Source organism: Thunnus maccoyii, chromosome 14 (assembly GCF_910596095.1).
Source record: "Thunnus maccoyii chromosome 14, fThuMac1.1, whole genome shotgun sequence".
In the NCBI taxonomy this organism is placed as follows: domain Eukaryota; kingdom Metazoa; phylum Chordata; class Actinopteri; order Scombriformes; family Scombridae; genus Thunnus; species Thunnus maccoyii.
This window is the reverse complement of record NC_056546.1, coordinates 22,960,983-22,983,682: the sequence shown is the minus strand read 5'-3', so window position 1 is coordinate 22,983,682 and position 22,700 is coordinate 22,960,983. Positions and strand designations below refer to the sequence as shown.

General features: G+C 42.1%; 1 protein-coding gene across 3 annotated transcripts in view; it reads right to left on the bottom strand.

Moving 5' to 3' along the window:
* LOC121911782 (arginyl-tRNA--protein transferase 1) overlaps positions 1–22,700 on the bottom strand; it is a 55,195-nt gene that overhangs the window by 15,454 nt on the left and 17,041 nt on the right. For all 3 annotated transcript variants that reach the window (XM_042433622.1, XM_042433623.1, XM_042433624.1), the window contains 3 exons: positions 17,534–17,566; positions 10,805–10,986; positions 7,343–7,442 (listed from right to left, as the gene is read on the bottom strand). In XM_042433622.1, coding sequence (XP_042289556.1) covers positions 7,343–7,442; positions 10,805–10,986; positions 17,534–17,566 — 315 coding nt within the window. The remainder of the gene's footprint in view (positions 1–7,342; positions 7,443–10,804; positions 10,987–17,533; positions 17,567–22,700) is intronic.

Below are 22,700 nucleotides of genomic sequence, written 5' to 3'. Positions count from 1 at the left end.
GGTGAAAATGGGCCTGGTTGGGTTTGATCTCATTTTGATGGGCACAGGTTTTCTAACATGAGGACTGTGGGAAGGCAATGCTACTGGCATAGCAGAAAAATACCTTTTAAAAAACTGAGCAAATACTGTTTAATTGAAGGAAAAGAAGAAACAAAACTATGATGGTAAACACATGAGAAAGGCCATCAGTTTCAGCATGGAACACTGCACTCACCACAGTAACTTTATACCACCTCCTTTTAAGCCATCGTGACTTGGTGCATCTAAGCATGCAGATATGACAATTGGAGAAACAGGATCCACACCACTGCAAAATACATACCAATCCTGCCTACTGGCCCTGTAATAAAAGGAACAAAATGTGTTGCCACGTTTTTATCTCCGAACGAAATCAGACTGAATTTTCGTCAGTCTGCTCGCTTTTCTCTCTATCAATCTTTCATCCCGACCAGCATGGTGGCTGCTTTCTTTAACAGTTGCTGAAAGAAGAACGGAAACAAAAAGAGGGAAAGAAAGAGAAAAAGGGGTAGCTGTACTGTGCCTGGACCTGTAGGACCTGTGAAGCGTAAACCCACAGTTCTACACAAACACTGCAGTGCACTGTAAACCTTTTCCATACAAATCTATCACATGCTTATAAAGTTTATGCCAAGAGCAAAGCAATAACAAACAATAATATGTGAGAAAGAAATACCCTCATGAAGGAATCCAACGAAAAACAAAAAAAAAAAAAGCAGTGTACTGTAGCATAGTACACAGGGATGGGGGCCTCTAGATGCCTCAAACTCACTCACTGTCACTCTTAATCTGCCCAGATGTACAACAAATGACACACAGAATGTGAGGTCACACACGTACACATAACATACTGTCTGAATGGGCCCCTTGAGTGAAAATAACATGCATGCAGAGTCCTGATAGCCGTGGCTCTGAGCCTTTAAGCATGTCGTAACCTGCAACTGCGTACCTGCGGATGAGATAGACTGTTTGAGGGCGAGATTCATTACAATAATATACACTGCTAGTTATTGATGGCACTGTGGTGATTCTGACAGATGAGTATTGCTTCTCTTTTTGGATCAGCTGTTCAGAACTGATTTGATTGAAACTGAAATGAGAGTAGAAAAAAAAAAAAAAAGAAGCGTATGAGAGACCTTTAGTATCCATCAACTGTTCAACTTTAAATAATATCTCTGTCTGTGTTCATGTGTGCATGCATGTGCTCTGGGAAAATGAAGTCCGATGTACATGCCCGAGCTTGGAGGCACTTTGTCATTACTAATTGATGTCATAAAAACTGAGATCATGCAGCAGGTGACAGAGAAGCCTGCAGGCACGCACTGATTAAGGCAAACATTTGCATAGCGGCAACTGACTGAAACCTACATCAAATTCTTTCATCGGTAGTGAGCTAACATACTCTTCCGCACAGTGGCTGACACCTGGATGGATTAATTTCAGGCCTGCTGAATTCAAAAGCTTTGGCCCGTGTGGAAAACTGCTGGCTGTTGCTAGAGAACTGACCAGCTCTCTGACAGTGTTTGTTGTTTGTAGGTGAGGAGGAGCTGGGTTGAAAGGGAACGGAGGTGCAGCTGCCGCGAAAGGGCTCTTTAAAAGTCAGTGAAGTACCGCTGGGAAACGAATACTCCTTTTCATCTTGCCTCCTTTTCTCATTTGGCACACATTTTGTCACTCCTTTTTTTTTCCCTCTCCATCTGTCCTCTTCCTCCTCCTTTCACTCATTTCGCTCACTCCTTCTTTCTTCTTCTCTGTGGAAAATTTAATGGTTTCCTGGGCTCAGAGCGAGACATTCTTTCACTGTGAACAATAATAACAAGAGTAAGAGCCACTTCATGTAACCCTCTCACTCCCTCACCAACTGGGTACAACTGGGCATTCTGTGAGTGTGTGTGTGTATACTTCAGTGTGTGTGTATGTGCATGTCTAAGTACAGTACGCGCATGTATGCTTTGCTTGAAAAGTGCTGGATCTGTTAAGACTAGGTAGATTGGTCAAGCGAAGTGGGTGACTGTCTCCTTTGTTATCATCAAAGTCTGCTTATTCTTTGCTTTAAAATAACTTACACAGACCAGTGCATACGCATACACACTTTTACAACTTTTGCAAAGAAATGGAAAATTACTACAACGTGGCATGAATCTTTTAGCTCATGTTCTGTCCAAAATAATAAGTGGAAATTTGTAAAATGAAAACTTATGACACCATGAGTACGTTCTAAGAAGCTGGATGGTGGAGTTATTGGAGGAGAAGGGAGCAAAATATGGTGAAAACAAAGTGCAGGTTGAGGTACTCATTTAAACCTGCAGCGTAGAACTTTTACATGTAGATGAATGTCCATTACATTCAGGCGCTTGCCAAACGAGTTCATACAATGCTGATTAGGCCTATCACCGCCAGAAAATTTTCTCTGTATTTCACAGTATACAGAGTTTTTAAATCTCATATCAGGCTCAACATTCTCGTGCTGGCCATTTGGCTGTTAATCGTGCGATTCTTCCAGACTTTCCAAATGTTATAGGACCAAATGGATCAAATTCTGATAATGAAACAAGCAATTTCACAGGGGTTGTGAGACGCTCAAAACAATTTATCCACCATTTTACAGCTGCAACAGTTGGCTACGGCCAATAAGTGCTGGCCATCGGGCATACTTGGACACATCCTGGTGGGCAGTCAAAAAACATGTTTTTGGGCCGGTGAACCATCAAAACATATCAGTTTTTACAGGCCATCTCTGTGTGCCTGTCATTCAGAGTGTACACGAGAGAGCGTGCTGCATGCCTGTGTCACACCGTATTCAGACCGAATCAGGTGTAGCGCCGCCGGTTGAGCAGAGGTGTGTGAGGTCGTGGGCATGTTTGTGCTCTAGAATGTAACCGCTGTGAGACAATCAGAAAATAATGTTTTATTGATCTGATTCATTGGCTTTCTCTACCACCGCTCCCTCTCTTCATTCACTGACTACCTCACTTGACCGTACTGCTCTCTCTCTCTTTATCTCTCGTCTTTTTAAAAAAAAAGAGTGAGGAAGCCAACGGAAACGTCTAACTTTCACATTATCAAATGAAGAGAAATGTCCTCCTCTCGTCCTAGTAACGTCTTTGTACTCAAGCAATCACAGCTGAGTGTCTCCCTTACTCTCACTGCCAGCAGGGGGAGACAAAAGTCCCGCACTCCAGCTTTAAGGTTTTCACAGATACATGTAGGGTTGCATCCAGATATAGGCTGATTGCAAAATGCCTTGGCGGAGCCAGAACTTTACTGAGCATGCAGTGACAGGCTTTTTTTGTTAGGGAGGCTCCAAGAAATGTGTGTGCACTCCTGTCACCAGGCGTCCAGGCGCCCTCTGAAGCAGTACGCCTTCGCAAACACTAGAAGTACGCTTTCAGTGTTTGTTCACTTTTGACCACAAACCATCCAAACAATCTAGAAATACGTTGTATGACATTTCAGACTAATATCAACAAGCCAGAGAATTTAGCTCTCTAAGCCACAAAGTCTGTTACTCTTCCTCAAGTCACGAGAGCAGTTCATTCAGAAGGCTTTCAGCTGCACGTTAGAGGCAACGTGAAAAAAAAAAGAAGAAGAAGAGATGCAGAAGGGCCAAGACCTTTGCTCTCATTTAGCTTCCAACAGCTTCACCTTCTGCTCTCCACAGCTCAACATCACAGGGCCAGGGAGGGCCAAAGGACCAGGGACAGAAGCCAGGGGCAGGATGTCACGTCGAACCCTGAACCCACCAGCCAAACCAGCAAGGCTCTGTGGGACGCTCCGTCCCAGCTTTGACAACAAAGGAGAGGGCCTGACACTGGCCAGGCAGCCCCCTGTTCCTGGCTGGACTCCAAGTCTTCTAAGACCCTTTAAGGCTGCTCTACAGGACTGTGTCCAGGCTTTGGCATTGCTGAGAAGTTTTCAACCCATCACGCATGGAGCTGTTCCCCTGGGCATGCAGAGATGTGTCCTGACAGAAAGGACTGTCCTCCCAGCACAGAACTCAAGAATACTCCAGAGTGGAAACATAGATAAGAGTCAGTCCACTCTCAGACTGAAGCCTTATCCAGCCAAATCCCACGCACACATGGAGTAGGAGGGCATCAGGGGAGAGAACAGACAAAAAAAAACATAGAAGCTTAAAAAAAAGTGTTACCTTACTACTACTTTAAAAACTCTGCAGTGTGTCTATGAACACGTCATAGTGTCACCATAAAAAGCCCTCCACAATACTGCTGGTGTCAGTTTCATAAACAATGCAGCTTTATTGCTCCTGGGGGAATGAGAGGACTGTATGAACGATCGTGTGAAATTCCACAGAGAGGAAACTGGTTTTAGATTGTTTTCAGTATTCATCACAGCATATTATGTTGAGTAAGGCCCTCGAAGCTTCCATTGAAATTCAGGCCTGAAACTTTTCTGTCCAATTTGAAATGAAAAAAACATTTTCCCTCTGTTTTTAGCTCAATGGATATTGGTGGAAAACAAAAATGTGCATTAATGTCACCATTTGGTAAGGTAAGGTTGAATGATAGACCAATTTTCAGTCACTGACGCTAGTATAAAATACTGATCTGACTGAGGGTCATAAATGCTGCTTGCTAACCAAGGCAGAAATCCCTCAGCTGCTTTATTTGTTTTATAGTCAAGCAGTTGCCTGTCAACAGAAACACATCAATGAAAACACATTTGTTAACATGATTAGATTGAGTTGGATGTGAAGTTAAGGAGTTACTTTCTTAATGTCATTGCAACACAAAGTATATCAGTCATGTTCGTGGAGGGTTTACAAGCAGACAATCGTACAGACCTTTCAAAAAAAAACAAGACTCAAAAATGTATTTTCATACTTATCCAAATTTCCGAACATTTCCAAAAAGGCTTTTGGATGTTAAAAACACCACCTTAGTGTGCATGTAAGCCCAAATGAAAGGGAACACTGTGTTTTTAAATGTATCCACATTGGCGTGGAAATGGTCTCAGAATGTGATGGGTACACAGAGTTCCCTAAAGAAGAAGTGGCAAGGGAAAAGGAGGGGGTAGGTGAGTAAAATAGAGAGAAGGAGTGGTGTTCAAGGGTTTTGAGTGGTGTCCAGCAGGGTTCAAGTGCTGGTGTTTTGGTCCTTAAAGAGGCAAGCAGCAGGACTAAGATCCAGAAACCAGTAAACCTCCGACACAATAACAGCAGAGTTTAGGGGCTCCCCATCTTAGCGACTTGAACAATTCCACAGTATGTCTGTGCATTAATGAACTACTTGGGCTCATATGCAAATCAGACAATGCAGCGAGACACTGTGCAAGTGCTGAGAGTGTGTTTGAGCGTGGGTGTGTTCCTGTGGGAGTGTGAGATCCCAAAGGTGGGAACTGGGCAACCTTCTCACCCTTGTTCTGTGTTCCTCCCCAAGGGTAAAATAGAGAGAAGTGGGGAGGTTGTGAACAAGACACTGCGATGGCAAACACACAAGAACAGATATGGGGGGTTGGGGGGAGTAAATGCCGATGCAGGGGGGGTTAGGTGCTGTGGTAACAGCGTTCTCAGACAAACAGCGTGATCAAGATTCAACACACAGACACATAAACAGAGCAAACACACTCACATGCATTCCATACACAGAAAATGGGCGAGCACTATGCAAACCCCAAAACAAGATGTAAATGGATAAAAAGATGTGGCACTTTGCCATAATCCCCAACAAGACATCAGTCTCCCATGGACAGAGACAAGCTCTGGGAACATCTGAATGAAATGACAGAGAAATAGAGGAATTAGTAGATGAATGAGAGAACGAGGGGATGAATGGTACATCTTGGCCAAACTAATGGGCTTGGAAAGGCTGCTTTCTTTTACCGTCCTCCAGGAGCTATAGCTCTTTGAGTGGTGTTTGGTATGAATGTGAGCAGGTTTGTGAGTGATGGCGACTGCATTTATATATATTAAGCATTTTAGTAAAAAGTTCTACTGTACAGTATATCAACTACTGTGTAAAAATATGCATATTCAGTATGTGTGCCACACATTTTATGCTGCTGATTTACCGTTGCCGTCACTAGTGTGACCTCTCCCTCAACCTTTAATGTCTTCAGCAGCCTCGTCCTCTCTCCCAGGCCCGTCTCTCCACTCTACCATATTTTCTTTCTCACTCTCCCTGTACAGGCAGTGTCTGTACTGGGTTCGCAAATGTATATCTAGGTATAGTAATAGTCGATTCATTTGCTCACCGTTGCACCGACTATTTCCCCCTAAAATAACTGTATGTTGCAATGTGTTACTGGATTTTCTAAGATTTATAAAAAAATTCCAAATAGTTATGCTTGAAAAGTTAAAACAGGTGCCAGGACCGTTATGAAAATGGTGTGAAAAAGCACATAAGTAGACCCCTGTTGAGGCCTTTGCACCTATAATAACAAATGTAGAAGGGGAATAAGAGGGGGGAAAGAGAGGTGAGGACCCACTCAGGGAAGAGGGCAATAGAGGGAAGGAGAGAGAGATGATATGTGAAAAGAGTGAGAGAAGGACCGACACATCATTTTAAACTGACTGACACACCACTACGTAATGCTGATGTGTCCATATATAGTTAAAATAGTTGAACTTTACTGTTTTACTGTCTGTCCTCCACACATGATAACAGTACAGTACCGGGCAGAAATCTTTTACAGCCTCTCATGTACAGAGAGATGTTGTGAAAGTGAGGCTCAGTGTGAGATATTAAAACAACAGATCAAGCAGACACATTTGTTTTATGTGAACTGGGCTTGCAAAATGAAGTGTTAGCCATATATCATTTTGACATTTTTGGGTGCATAGCAAAAACCTGCACTTTTAGTGACATATTATAAACAAAGCATGAATATAAACTGTTATTGAGTTAAATTCTGCACATCCGTGAAAACTGATTATTGTTAACAGTTTCCAGGAATGACAGCTGAGGTTCTGTAAGGGCCAGACATGCATTACAACAGAGCAACAGTCTGTGTGATGTATGAGATATTGCATTTACACTTTCAAGAGTGTCTTTGACTCACACTAGAACCCTCTAGTGTTGCAACAGTCTGCTTACTGTGAATGAGTTTAAAACATTAAACACTAGTATAATACGATATAAAAGGTGATGTGGAGATCAATTTCAACTCAAAAGACATTTTCATCAAATTATCAAACATGTAGGTAAACAATTCAATATTGAATTTCATCCTTTTAGCATCAGGATTTTGGTTGTCATGACAACACTGAAGTCCTTCGAGCTGTTCGTATGAGATTCTGTGCTGTGAAAAAGTTTATATACAGATGAAAGACGTGAGAAACATGTCAATGTGAGACGATGCATACCTTATACCGCATCTTGGGACAGGAGTGAATGTAAAAGCCCAGGTAGTAGTAGCACAGTTTGGGGGACTGTTTCTGCAGCTGCCTGGTGAAAGAGATCTCCCTATAAAAGGAAACACATGAAAATACTTTTTTAGACAGGTACTGTAAAAGTAAGGTACATGCTTCATGCATTTAAAAAAAAGTACACATGCATGCAGCTTGGTGATTTTTTTCTTATCTTTCTTATGCTCACTCCAGCACCGATTTCTCTTCTTCAGTCAGTCACAGCTGGAGATGCTGCACTGCAGTCGGCAGAGTCTTAAATTTCACATGGTGCATAATCATTTTAAATTTACCGTTTTGGTGAATTTCATAGTTTATTTTAGATTTTTAAAGTTTATGTATGCTCCGTCAAAAGGAACAGCCAAATAATGACGCACCAGAAGATCAGCAGTTTGTGGTGGTTTTCATTAATGAAAACAAAAAAGCCAAGTAAAATAATGAGTTATTTAGAAGATTACTATTTAAAGAAAGTAATATCCGAGCATACGCCGATTAACTTAAAATGTGTTTTTCTTACAGGTTGCCATATAAAGGAGGGCATTAAGAAATAAAATTGGTAATAGCAGCTCTGACTTGAGCGGTGCCCAAGCTGAGGAAGTAAACACCCACACTCAAAAAGGCAGCTTTTCCTGGTCTCATTTCATTACACAAAAACAACTGCCTTCTCTCTATGTAGGCATTGAGCCCTCGAGCAAAGAAGCTGGTGAAAAAGTAGGGAGAAAGCGTGTAAAATAAAGATTTAGAACTCGGAAGATTTATACAGCTTCTTCAAATACAGTAAATGTCTTGCCTTCTTTATTTTTCCCCAATAGTTTCTTCCTTAATTGCACCCTTTTACTAAAAGCCTATTTTCCCCTTTCCCTCCACCATTTCCTTCACTATTCCATAACTAAATTCCAGCTCCTCTTTCTTCTCTCTTTTTGTTTCACTCTTCCTTCCACCCCTCTGTGTTTCACCCGCTTAAATGAAGGGGGAGAATTCCCTTTCTTACAATACTTAAGAGAGAGAGAAAGAGGCCTTAAAATAAAATAGATGCACTGAAAAATAAGACATGGGACAAAGCAGGCCAAGGCAGGGAGGGGGAGAAACAGGGAGAAGAGAGAGAGAGAGAGCAGGAGGAGAATATAAAAGAGGAGGGTCAAGAAAGAGAAAGGGAGGGAGAATTAAGGCAGCTAGAGCGAGGTGCTAGAAGGTCACCCGCTTGCTGCCAGGTTCCTGGGTTCCCATCCCCTTTCTACAAAAGGGCCCGGCAGGCCTGAATTGGGGGAGGGGGGTCCAGAGAGGCGAGGGGCCCATTCACAAAAAGCCCTGCGCCCCCCCTTCACTTGAGCCCTTCACACCCCCACCTCCAGCCCTATGGCAGCAGCTTGAGTCCGCCATTATCCCCTCTTCAGCCATCTGACACTCCAGCACAAGCCAATTATCAAGCCCTCTGCTCCTGCACAGCTTCCCTCATACTGATGTGCATACACACATACACACACACACACACACACACACCCAGACACAAAGGGCCTATAATAGTGCATACCTCGAGGTGCTTACTGCAGCCTCACATGCATGCGGAAACATTTCATTACAGGCCCAGTGTTGATTAGCCAGATATAAAATATAGAATGAGCTTTTAGTGACACAGGCATAGTTAGATTCATTGAGCCAAGTGTACAGAGCATCTATTCACTATTACACTATTGGACTGCACACTATACTAGAAGGCTGTAATGCAGGTTATAATTTCTATAAGCAGATCTGTTCAGACATCTAACATACTGAAATAATTTTACTCATTTTAACATAGACCTACTGTATTCTACGTGTGCACTCTACTGCAGGAAAGGAAAATATTGTGTATGTTAAAAATATACTGGATTGGACGCAAAGAAGAAAGTGATCCAGGTTGGACACCAGCTGTGTTTCCTACACATGGTGCCTCAGGCACCTTATTATGTGCCTCTTGTCTCCTCCTCCTTCTGTCCTCAGGGCCCACAACAGAAGGACCAAACCTCCCGCAAGAAATTTCTCAACATCCCCCTCTCCTGTTTCCACTGCTGAATCACACATACACACACACACGTTGATGCCTAGAGGACCGAAACACACACTGACAGATACAAAATCAGTGCCGCTGTGCTTTTCTTTTGTAATGCATAACATACATATTTAACACATAATCAAAACTCTATGCCTGTTTTTCCAGATGAGGATAGGGCAATGTGCCACAGAGGTACTTTAAAATGAATTTAAAATGAAAAAAAATTTTCTCTGTCTTTCCATAACCTCTCCATGACTTTCTTTTACTAAGAGAGTGCTGCTAGATACATAACAGTGCACTTGTACATGGTTGAACAGCCCATGCTCCATTTGTACGTGCTGTGAAGAAGAAACACCATCTAATGTAATCAATGTTTGCACAAGTTTTGAAGTGTGTGTGGGTGTGTGCGCACAAGCATTCTGTACAGTAAGTTTTGGACAAAATCGGCCAGGCCGAGCAGACTAGGGAGTGTCCAGACCTGATCAAAGGCCTGGGCTCTGGTGTCTGTAAACAAGCAGGAGGATTTCAGTCCTGCTGGCTCCCTTCTTCAAGGCCTCCTCCACACACCGAGCGCTCTGTGTTACTCTTGGAGTCAGACTCTTGAAATAATAAGTGATGTCGAACTGTGTGCTGATGATGACCAGGGCGTTCCCCTCTATATGAGCATGGGCCTGTCTGTTCTGACCGCTGGGCTGACTTTGACTTTGTGCGTGATTACACATACACATATGAATTAAACGCTCGCAACTCGCATGCTAACACCTGTACACACCAACTACAAAGCCGAGATCGCCCAGTCTCCCACATCTGTGCAGAAATATTTTAAAAAGCCTTTCTCACATTATTGGGTTACATTTTACAGGAAACGCCAGATATGCGTCTGTGTGCGCCTGCAGTATGTGTGTGTGTGTTCTCTTGTTTCATCTTGGCAGAGAGAGCTGTCGTCAGCTGAACCACAAACGGAGCACTGCCTCGACCAATCAAGTGCGACTAGAGAGGTATTTTCATGACCTATAGTATATGGCACTTATAGTATACGGTTCTAAGGAAAGATAAAAAAAAAATTTTGGGAGGAACCGAAAAGATCAAAAGTCAGGGAGAGAGAAGGTTAACAGGAGGGCAAATGTGAGGGAATGAAAAGGGAGGAGGAATTAAAAAAAAAAAAAAACAAAGAAGAGAATGATCAACAATGAGACACACAGAGAAAAGAGGAGGGTCAGCTACATGCTGATTTTTAATAAATAACAACCCTCTTCATTTCAAGATATTGTATAATTACTGACAGATTTGCAGCAGAAAAAGAAAGGAAGGGCAGGCATACATGTATTTACGACAAGGCTTTCAACAGAAAAGGGTTAATGGGACTGGTTTGCATCCTAGCAACCAACCTGAGAGCAGAGTAGGAGCCCAGAGACAGTGAGGCAAAGTCTGGGTGGTAGTACAGGTAGACAGAGGACACACAAGTAGGCAGGATATCGATCACCCCCACCGCCACGATGCGCCCGTCCAGCCAGTACTGCTGGTGGAAGGAGCCGTAGCCCACCTCAGGCCCATCAGGAGAGTGCTCTGCCTGAGGAGAGACATACAGAGTGAAACGATAAGAGAACACGGTCACTGGTCAAAACAATAGTAGTACTCTTGTGTGCCGTATAGTTTGCATGTACAATATATAAATCACAGAGGAATGAGAATGTGGTATTTAATAGGATTGTTTTACTTTCTTGCACAGATCTACTTTCTCTGTGTTACACACACACACACACACACCTGTATGATGGTGTATTATAACCCAGGCTTTTCCCTGCCAGGCCTCACGCATTATGTGTGGGGGTGTACAGTAGCCTCACATTCAGCCTGCTAATGGCTCCCAAATGTGGAGCGAGAGCAGGAGCGGGGTGGAGTTGGGGATGGGGTTGTGAGGGGGGGGGGGAACTGGCCACAGAAACACTCCAGGAGAAGACTTTTTAATAAAAAGACCCTGCATGAGCAGAATCCATTTCACCAGGCGGTGGTGGAGTGTTGCCAAGCTTTCTCCTATGACTGCGTCTGCTCTCTCCATGTGGCATGAAAGAATGTGGGTGTAGGTGTGCACCCGCGTGGTTGTGTCTACCCCGTTAATAAAACAGTTAAGTATTCGACACACGTTGCGTTTCTCATAGGGATTCGCATGCTGGGTTTTTCAATCAAGTCACTTGACTACTTTTATCACAGAGGCTTAAGATTAGAGGTAGAGGGGCTGGGGTTAAAAGTCATATTAAGCAAGGGTATTGCTTTATGTTTGTGTGTGAGAGTGTGTGTGTGTCTTTCTTCAGTGTACGAGTAACAGGATCCTTCTACTTCACTAGCTTTCATCTGGACCAAGTTAGGTAGCGCAGACGCTGCTAGTTATCACAACACAGAGAGCTCGCTCACTAATCCAGTGTGCCACTGGGCTCATACTCTGACCGAATTAAACCTGATCAAATACAAGCAAGGCACACACACAGACACAAACACACACACTCCCTGCAGCTCCATGACCCCAGAGGACTGAACATCACCAATGAAGTGACTATTTTTTTTTTTTATAAAGAGAAGTTGGTGGTAAAAACAAAGACCACAATATCCCTCAAGCTCAGGCCCTGGCACACCCAGGTCTGATTACCTGTCTGACACAATGTATACCAGAATCCATTCATTATTCTTGTGTGTGTGTGTGTGTGGGTAGTTGGATGGGAGGGGACGATTAAATTGTCTAAATGCAGCTCCACATCAGAGGACATATGATATGAGATTGATATGATGTGGGTTTACTGCACATTAGCCGCGACTGACTGGCAAGCAGGCGGGAAAAATCAAGAATAAAATATGAACAGTTATTCACAGGGTAGCTGGGGGTGTTGAAGGGTGACAGGCACCACATCTGGAACAAGCACTGCACTCTATTTGGCTATTGGTGTGTGTGTGTGTGTGTGTGTGTGTGTGTGTGTGTGTGTGGTTGAGAGGGAACTGGCTGTCTGTGTAAGCAGGCAGCCTGTTATTTCTTGGCACAAGTTCCCCCAGAAACACTGGAGGCTTTGTCAGAGGCCCCTCTGTGTCATTTAGATGTTGTAAGTTAAAGGAAAGAACACCGGCTTTCGCATGCGCACGAAGTGATTGGTGTGTGTTAGATGGTGTGCGTTAGAGAGAGAGAGGGAGATTTTCCTTACCCCACCTCGAGTTTACATGCTTGAGAACACAATTATATGAATGTGAATGCCAGCGCAGTAGAAGTAACGGCTGTCTCAGTTTGTATGTTTGTTTGTAAGTTCACACCATGTCCGAGGCTGATCCTGTCTCACTGACCTGTGCGTCACCTCAGACGACAGCTTAATGGTCGTGTCCTTGCCACTGTGACAACAATCTAAACATTCTCTGGAACACTTCAAACCACCCCAGAGCTTCCCCTGCAGCCCCAAATCGCTCTCATATGGACTCAAGAGAGAGAGCCATATGAGCAGTATGCTTATCTAGAGGAAATGGGGAGGGGGTGCATTGAAAGCTTTTTTTAAAATATATTTGGGTAGACTTTTCCTCAATCAAGGCAACTGACATGATGTGAAATTGTCAGGCACATGAATGTATATGAGAATGACTTTCAGACACTTCTCTGTGATTCTTATAAGTTATTGGCATTCATCATCTTAATTATTCTAGCAACTTCCACCCACATGTGAGCATGATCTGCTTCCAATGATCATTTCAGATGGGAGAGAAAAGGGAGAGACTGTGTTTGTAAGGTCCAGGTATTGATGCTTCCAGTCTCTCTTTTGGCCTTTAGAAGCACTGAAAACATTTAGTGAAATAAATTAATGCATTAAATAAAAGGTTATATTTTTTAAATGATATAATGCTACTGATAACATCTCCAAACAAAGAGAAATCCTGATTAATCGTCTTTTGGTGGAAAGGCCCGATTTGGACGAAGAGGGAGACATTTTAATTAATGTGATGAAACTTATATGGTCAAAGTAGTTTATTTGGGCATCTGATTCAAACATTGTTTCTTTAATAGCAGAATGGACAAAGGCTTGGCTTGTGTTTGAGATGTGACAGATACTAGTTGAAAAACAGATTTTGGAAACAGCTTTCAGTTTATTCCATCTCCTAATAACAACCAGTGAGTTGCACAATAGCTTTGGGATAAGCATTGTTTCATCTACTATTTCTTTTGTTTTCTGGTATTTATTTGAATGAAATAACATTTATGATAATGTTTTTAGCTATCTTTATTCGCGTCTGTCTATTTTTCCACATGTATTTTATTCTGGATTTATTTATTAAGCTTATAAACGTATAATTTTAGAGAAATTCTAAAACTCTGAGAAAACTTATTTGATGTGTGTTTTCAATTGTGCTGTAAATTCTTGAGTGGCAACAATTAACTGATTACTTCATCGACAGAAAATTAAATTGATAACAATTTTGAGAAGTGAAATTTACTTTACTACCAAACCTGTTTACAAAAACGTTCCATTGTTTTACACAGCTGGTAGACTTTTCTGTTTTTGGTTTACAGCTGAGGTATGCACTGTGGGGCTTGTGTGCTTACTACTATGGTATGTCAGCTGGTACAATCCCTGCTGATGTTTATCTCTGGTTTTTACAAAATGAAAATTAATTCTCTTCCTCCCAGGGAGTGTTTAGAGGAGAGAGAGAGGGAGAGAGAGAGTGAGAGAGCAAAACCCAGGAAGACAGATAAACAGAGAGAGAGTTTCAGAGGAGTGGCCAAGGCCCTGGGTCCATAAAAAAACTTTGTGACTAATTGGCCAACACCCCTGTTAATGAGTGTTTGCCCCTTGGTTAGACACATTAGGAGGCTGTAAAGGAAGATAAATAGAAACAGAATGACTGTATGAACCCCACTCGGCTAATAAAACCCAGAGTTTCTACAGCACATGCCCCTTAGACCTCACTAGGGTCAAGTGCAGTGACAAACACCTGTATGACTGCTGCTCATCATGTTTACAGGTACTGATGTGCCACTGTGTATCAGACAGCACACATGTGTTTGCATGTCTGTTTGTGTGTATAAATGTTTTGGGTTTTTTTTAAAAAACAGAAAATCAATGACATCTGATGTTAATTACCTGTGTTTCAGCATGAATCCTCTGCAATTTTGGTAAAAAAAATGAACACAGCGATAAACAAACAAGTCAGACAACCTGCATCCTAATTAGCTGCAGTTGAATTTGTAAGTATGCTGTTTGCATACATTTGTATAAACGCAGGCTTACATGTGAGCAGATGAACCACACAGTATGCAGGTCCATGTGGTGAGTGTCTGTGTGTGTGTGTGTGTGTGTGTTTTAATAGCACTCTGATTGGAGACAGATGGAAGCCAACACGCAGAGGTAGCGCAGAAAGCCATGCATAATAACTCTGAAATGGAGAGAATTTGGAGGAGACAGGAGAAGACAGAGAGAGATCACAGAGAGAAATAAAAACAAGTTGGGCGAGAGGAGGCCAAACCAATGAAGACGGTATCCTAAATCAATCTGAGAGGAGGGGACAATGAAGTCAGGAAGATATGTGAGGCAGTATGCCACAGTGTGCGTGTGTGTGTGTGTGCAGGACTGTGTAATTCAGTGTGCCTGGCCGCCAGCCTTGACGAGGTGATAAAAGCTTATTTCCTATAAACACTAATGATGTTCATTAGTGAAGACCTGCGGGGGCCCACAGGGCAACACAGAGTGACTGTGTTTGTGTGTCTCTGTGTCAGTCGGTTTGTGTGTGCTCCTGGACCTCAATCCTATTAAAGTGGCTGTTATAAATGCCCATCCTGGGTCTAATTGCTGGTGTAATTGTCCTGACCCGACAGGTCCACTGGTGTTTGTGAAGGCTGCAGCTCACCAGGCCTGCTTGATGCTCAGTGATGCCTGGCTGCACCTTAATCTCACTCAGTGACCACAGAGAATACCACAGCTTAAAAAGGTGCAATATGTAAGAATCAGAAATTCCTTCTCATTAATGACACCGGTGGCCATTAAGTGAGCTGCAGTTAGCATCCTGTTCCTGCCCCTGAATCCTCTTCCTGATGCCATTTATGTCCTTCCTATTATAACCATCTAAACATGTTGTAAGTGGATTACCGGCAAGGTTTTTTTAATGAATGCACCAGAAGCTGACATCAAACTTTCCATGGTACTTGAATAATTACTTTTTTTTGGCTAATTAGGCCAATAGCCATCTGTTAGGTCCCAAATTGATGCCCACAGAGCCGCGTAATCAGCCTGTAATCTGTACCACACTACACAAAGTGAAGAGCAGCGGTATATCTCCGTCAAGGTCAAAGGTAAGGACTGGTCTGAGGGCCTTGTGTTCACAGTCACAATGCAATCTGGACACCACATTTCACTGTTTTCCTCCCTCAACACCCCCTTTCACTTAGACAGGGCTAAATTAAAACCCCTCCAGTATGAAACAAAAACCCCCTTCCTGAATCCCTTAACCCCCCTCAATCCAGCTGGAGAGCTCTTGAAGACAGAGAGAGCAAAGGTGGGTGGGTAGGTATGAGCGCTTCAAGTTCTGGAACATTTTCAAATCATTAACAAAACTGAGGATTTACTTCCATGGGTGCTGGTGAGAAAAATCATTTTGACTGAACTTGGTGTTGAGGTTGTGCAGCGAACACTGAGCAAAAAAAAACTTGTAGGCCTGCTTATTTTAACTATCCAACTATGTTTTAGAATAAAATAACACATATATCTGTATCTTTATCAAATTTAAATGCAACCAGATGACATCAGTCAGTGATGTATGTATTCCATATTAACATATGGAACTACATACTGATAATCACTAAAGAGTAGTGATTGTCGGTGCCATTTCAATACTCCTCACCAGTTCGGTTCTTTATTGATACTCTTATTGGTTTTTTTTCATTACTAAATAATTACTTTTTTAAAAAATGTATTATTTTAAAAAAGAATGAATGCAGAACAGGATTAGAATGTATTTATATTATAAATATAACTAAATGTTTCTAGAGCAGCAACAGCAGTGTTTATTGTGTAACAATAAAGTCACCATATAAATTCAATCATATCTCTGGAAACAAATCTAAAATGTCGATAAAATAAATAATATTCCTGACATCAAAATACTGAGTGAAGTGTAGAAAGAACAAGAACAGACATCAGTCAGTATCAGTCATTGATCCTGTCCCCTGTCCTCCTCCCTCTGCTGCTGCTGTCATTCACTGCCTGCAGGTAGAGGGGAGAGGCTCGTTGCTCTCATCCAACAGCTAAGTTTACAACAATTTGGCAAATTTTAAGATACGTGGAAAACTAAGCTCAACAGTTGACTACATACAGACAGCTTTTGTTTTAGCTTGTTCGTAAAAATTCACTATTAGCCGAGCTAGCACTCTGTGCTTGTGTAAAACATAGCGATGGTGGATGAGAGACTGCGGACAGAGCAGATTGAAATATCACTTTTCTACATGTTTATGCTTTTGAACAGGTGTATTGATAAAGTATCGGCTTTTTACTTACGATGGTTTTATTGCACTTACAGTGACGAGCTTATCGTCAGCTCAAGTAATTTTCATTTCACCTGTGCTCTGCTGTACGCTGACCTCGCTCTGTGTGTGTATGTGTGTGTGTGTGTTTGTATATGTGGAGGTTGCAGCGTGATAATAAATTACACCAAAGCGTTTATCAGTATCAATAAAAGAACTGGTGACGTTGGAGCTTATCAATATTACAGTCTTTAATAATTTAGCCCCAGGCCCATTTAATACTGGCTTTCAGTACCCATCCCTACAGAGAAATAAGTGCACATTAAATAAAATGACCATATCTTTGATTATTTTGGAGAAAAATAGACATATAAATGGATGCATATAGAACTGTGGGAAGCTGGAACAAGCGTTGATGTCTGACTATGACGACACAAATAATTCACTTTTGATGGAAATCCATCGATAGACGGAGCACTTGCACCCATGTACTTCCCTTCTTCATCCATGACAGTAATTTGACCAAGACGACCTTCTCTTGGTTGGAACAAATCACTACAGGTCACACATATGGATCAATGGAGACGGTTTAAAACAGGTTTTATTAAACTGTCAACAAGCCAAAGGAAATACATACCTCTAGTGGTGAATCACAAAGAAATCTCCGGAACTGTAGAGGAAGGCAGGAGAGAGAAACAGAGAGAAAAACAGTTAGTTCTGTGGGTCACCAACCCTTTTGAAAAGGCATAAATGAAAACCATACACGTCCCCATTGCTGTCTTATATAATTTATCCCTCCCTGTTTTCTCCCTACTCAGGTGTCGCATATCAAATGTAGCCCCCCATTCACAAAGGGGCATAAAAAGGAATATTGTATTTACACAAATGAAAACATTTAGCCTATCAACTGAAGCCTACAGTCCAGGGAGGACATAGTGACAGCTTAAATAAGCAGAGTTGCTGATGTCAAAATAACCCATCTCTTAACACACTTTAAAATGCACATCAGATATCAATTACTGGGGACTTTATGTCTGTGGAAACATTAAATCTTTCTTCCATTCTTTCTACTATTTCCTGTGCTCCTTCTTTTTGAGCGCCAGGGTTGAGAGCAGTATGTTTACAGACGAGCCAACCTGCCGGACAGGAGGACAGACGTAGCACGCTTCCATGTTTAGGCCAAAACCAGTCTATAATGAGAACCAGCAAGGCCACAGTGGAGCAGTGATGGACAGCTTTTGGTTTACTCAAGTCTATCTCGCAGGCATGCACACGCACCACAGTTTCAAGTTCATATTTCACAAAGAAATGCTACGGTCTAGCTGTGTGGTTTGGTGTGGAGAACAGTATCATGAACATAGAATATAGAGGTGCACATGCAGGACTTAACAGGGAGAGGATATGAAATGCAAAACAACTCATACAATACTAACCTAACAGCTGCTATTATTAATGTGTTGCTTTTTTTCTTGTTTTCCGCTTTACTGTACCTGTATTGGCTTTTTAATTGCATTATATTTGATAGAAATGGCTGATAGTTGATATTTTGATCAGTTATTTTTTCCCTGAACCTTGTTCTGGTCGAGCTAAAAAACAGCATTTTGGAAACAAAACCTCTCCAGTGAAACACATGCTAAGGAAATCCTTTAAAAGTGGATTAGAAGATAGTCAAGGATATTTAACTGAAGTTTCACATATTGACTGTGTTGAAAGCCTAGAACCTGCCCAGCATATTGGCAAACAAATATAACAGTAACCTCAACTCTCTGCATTACTTCCTAAAGAATGTAAGAGCAAACCAAACCCAATAAGAATCAATTTGCTGACCAGCATCCCGTCCACTCATTCTTTCAGTTGTGTCATGATTACCGGTATTTGGAAAATGACTAGTCTCTCATTTTCCTGTGCATACAGCAGCTCTGCACTGCCACATATTGTCTCTGTCTTTCTTAATAAAAAGAAGATGCTCTAGGAGTTGCTGGAAATTCCCACAATCGCATCAACATCCTCACAGCAGTAAAGCAAGTAAAAGTGATGACTGCCAGAGGTCCGAACCCGTCCAACAGAGTGTGTGTTTCTCCATTTGTCTGCTGCAGCTGACGTGTGTGTTGGTGACACTAATGCAGCGTTCTCCAGCACGGGGGATGTTTTGGCAGAAAAGAAGTAAAGAATGATGCACTGTCATCTGTCACTTCTATTTTATGTTTGCCTGGAGCCAACACCTAAACTGTTTTCACTACCTCTCAGACTCACCCACTTTTGTTGGATTCTAGTCAGAAAAATGACAAAATCCCAAAAATATTAGCCCCAGTCAGAAAAAATAAAGTGGATCTCTAAAGCAAGAAGACAGACTGCTTGTGTACAGGACTCAAAAACAACTGAATTCAAACATGAAACAGTACTCATGTCCCATTAGTAATGCATGTACTGCAACTGTGCGCGCAGTTCTTGCTGTGAGGTATTGTTGGGAGCTGTAAAAGTCTTTAACGGTGCTCAAAACTACAACAAAACACAACACACTGCCTTCACCCTCAACTCAGCCTCATGCCAGGATAGACAGGAGCGGAGGGGAAGAGGGGATGGAGTGAACTGCTCAGACACAGCACACATACAAATGATCGGTGCTCATCCAACAACAGCTCCTATGTCATTTTAACTTTACATCCTACGGTACATCTATCCCAGAAAGAATATGTCAAACTGTTTTAAAATAATGGTACCTCACTGCATGCAAGTACACTTACACACATTCTTTAATGTAAATTTATTAAAAATCAAATTCACCTGCTAAAGAGAAGAGAGTATTTTGTACAATTTTGCACTTTACATGACCAATGCAGACATTGGAGTGATCCCATGTGTTCGGTCGACAATGATCTTTGCTCATGCGAAAAAATGCTTATCAAGTTCCCCACCTGTGTAACTGTGCCAGTAAAGTGTAATTTTCCACTGCTAACTTTGCAGTGACTACTGCTCTGCCAGTCTACAAATTACCAACAGCAAAGCCTCCCAATGCGTAACATCGCTGGAGGGCACAAATGAAACTTTTGTTGAAAACTCACAAAAAACGAAAAACGGTTTACCAACAGAGCAGCAGCTGCGGTTATTAGATGATGTCATTTATAGAGGCCATGCTATGACACAGGCTTCTGTGTGGAAATGAGAATCTCCAAACAATCTTGTAATAAAACGCTCTATTATTTGATTAGATAAGTGTGTGTGAGAACTTTTATGCTTTAGAGCTTCTTAATGTATGCAAATACATACTTGGATGGGTGTGTCATTATAAGCTGCGGTAGCTCTAAGCACCTCCCTTCCTCAGTCGCTCCTCCTCTACTTTTACCGGGGACTCAGGAGGGGGCTGCTGGGTAATCGTATCCACGGGGCCGAGCAGTGGAGCAATCGGAGCTTTCCACTGCTGTGTCAACCCTTCTTGGCTGGGAGAGGCTGCTCTCCTAGGGCCTGGCAGGGCTGACCCCTCCCTGGCCACTGACAAACCACAGACCACACGACGCTGCCAGGCTGACAGACACACAAAGACAAACTCATTCTCTCTCTCACACACACACACACACAGATATTTTAATAGGCAGGCACAGTCACTCAGGCATGAAGACAGCAAGGGAAAAAAAAAAAACATGTGAATACAATCTCAGCTTCCTCTCTCTCTCTCTCTCTCTATCTCTAATGCAACAACACATATGTCTGTAAACGGAGCCGTGGCCACAGCACCTTCTGGAACGCTCTCATCGACAACACATGGAGTCCATCACTTCCTCTCCAACTCTCCCTTTCCTATAGTAAACACTCATCTGTGTACGATTAGGAGGGCAAGCAGCCGTCTCACACACACACACACACAAGTGTCTTCACTCACACACATACAGTACATATAAACACACACATCTGCTTAAGTCTAATTGCTACTTAGACCGCTCGTCATTGTGCTCTTTACTCGCTCAAATTGTTGTACATATTTGAGCAACAAGATGTCTGTATTCACTCTCTGACATTAAAAAAATAATAAATAAAAAAAACACAGACCATTTCTTTCTCTCTTCACTACACTTTTTGCTGACTAGATCATTGTTTATTCCAGAATGTGGAGCAGAGGAGCTCCGGGAACCTCGCTGCAATGCAAAGATCTGTGTATAAAAATAAATAAAACACTTTAAGCTCAGACATAAGAGGAAGTGGATCTACGACGGTACTGTTTATATAGGGTTTTATTGAATCTCTCTTATTGTGCATGACTATGTTGCAAATACTGTAGCTTTGAAGCAACAGACAAAAAAAAAAAAAAAAAGATAATCGGGGCCAGTGACTACTCTTTCCTCAGCGTTTTCTGCCATTTTTACTGATGAATTTTATCACCATTTCTCAGTTGTTTCCACTTTGTTTTTTTTTCTCTTCTTCACGTGTCTAGGCCATCAAGAAGAGTAAATACAGCTTTAACGGGATTTGTTTTTCTGAAAATGAATGCCATATGTGCAGGAACTCAGAGTCATGGCTCAGCACAACAGTTAAGACCAGTAAGTGTGAGTGAATGTGTGTGTCTGTGTGTCTAAATAATTGCATTATAAGTATGTGCCTCAGTTCAGTCAGGAAAACATGATTGGATGTGGAAGGAATAATGTCTGGCTGCTTTCCAGTCATGGTATGACAGGAAATGCATACATCCTTAAACAAACAAAGTAATTCCCCTCTAGGACAACATACAGTCTAATGATAGTACAATTTAGGCAGGGTAATTCAACTTGCACAAACACACACACACACACACACACACAAAATCTCTCCTATCGCCTGGCCCAGATCCAAGTTTACAGTATTCCAGATTCAGTCCCTAGGTAATACTTTAATGGATTAATAAATACCTCCACAAATACTAAATGACCTAACTTCCTAGGTAGCAGCAGCAGGCATAGAATGGCATGGCACCAAAATGTGCCATCACCACATCAGCAATGTGTTTCTCATTTCTCTATGAATGCCACAGGACAATGGGGGGCCTTGAGTTTCTGGGAAGAGAACAGGCGAGTTAACCAGGAGCCTGACGGGGAAGAAAATAAAATCGGCGGTGTTCTGTACTGTTGTCACAGTAGTGAGTCAAACTAATAATTAAGTCAAATTTGTTTGAGTGGGAACAATTAGGTCTGGCCTTGTATAAATTAAGTGCAGTGGGACGGCTCCTGAAATAAACGGAGAGCAGAGAGGGAGAGAGGACAGCATGGCGTCTCTAGGGACTGGTGTTCATGTGATACAAGAGAGGAGGTCATGTGGTAGCTATTGTCCACCTTTAAAACATCTCACGGAAAATGCTTTAACATATGCATTCATAGTATGTACCTATCCATAGATATTAAGGTGAATAACAATGAATGTGCTCTTCTTTAAGAGTAATCAACCCAACCTTAATTCACCCTGTGCCTTTAAACTACGCTACATTCAGTCAGGTTGATATCCAACCTGGAAAGTCCTTCAAAAAATAAACTCACTACATTCAGTCTGGCAACCCAACAGACAGAAGAGTTGCTTGCGCGGCTCTACATCTTTTTTATTTTTTTATATGTTATTCCTTGAGTTCTTGAACCCATCCGATCCCGGTACAGTTATAAACCTGAGCTGAACCTGCGCACACAAACACACACAAACACACGCTCCACATTAATAAAGCGAGTGTTATGGCACTAGGAAAGAATCTGCCACAGTCTGCCCAATCTGACAGCTTTTATTATTTATTAATTACCTTTCTTTTACAAGCTGGAGAATTCAGTAATTTACTGAGACCTGCTGGCAGGAGG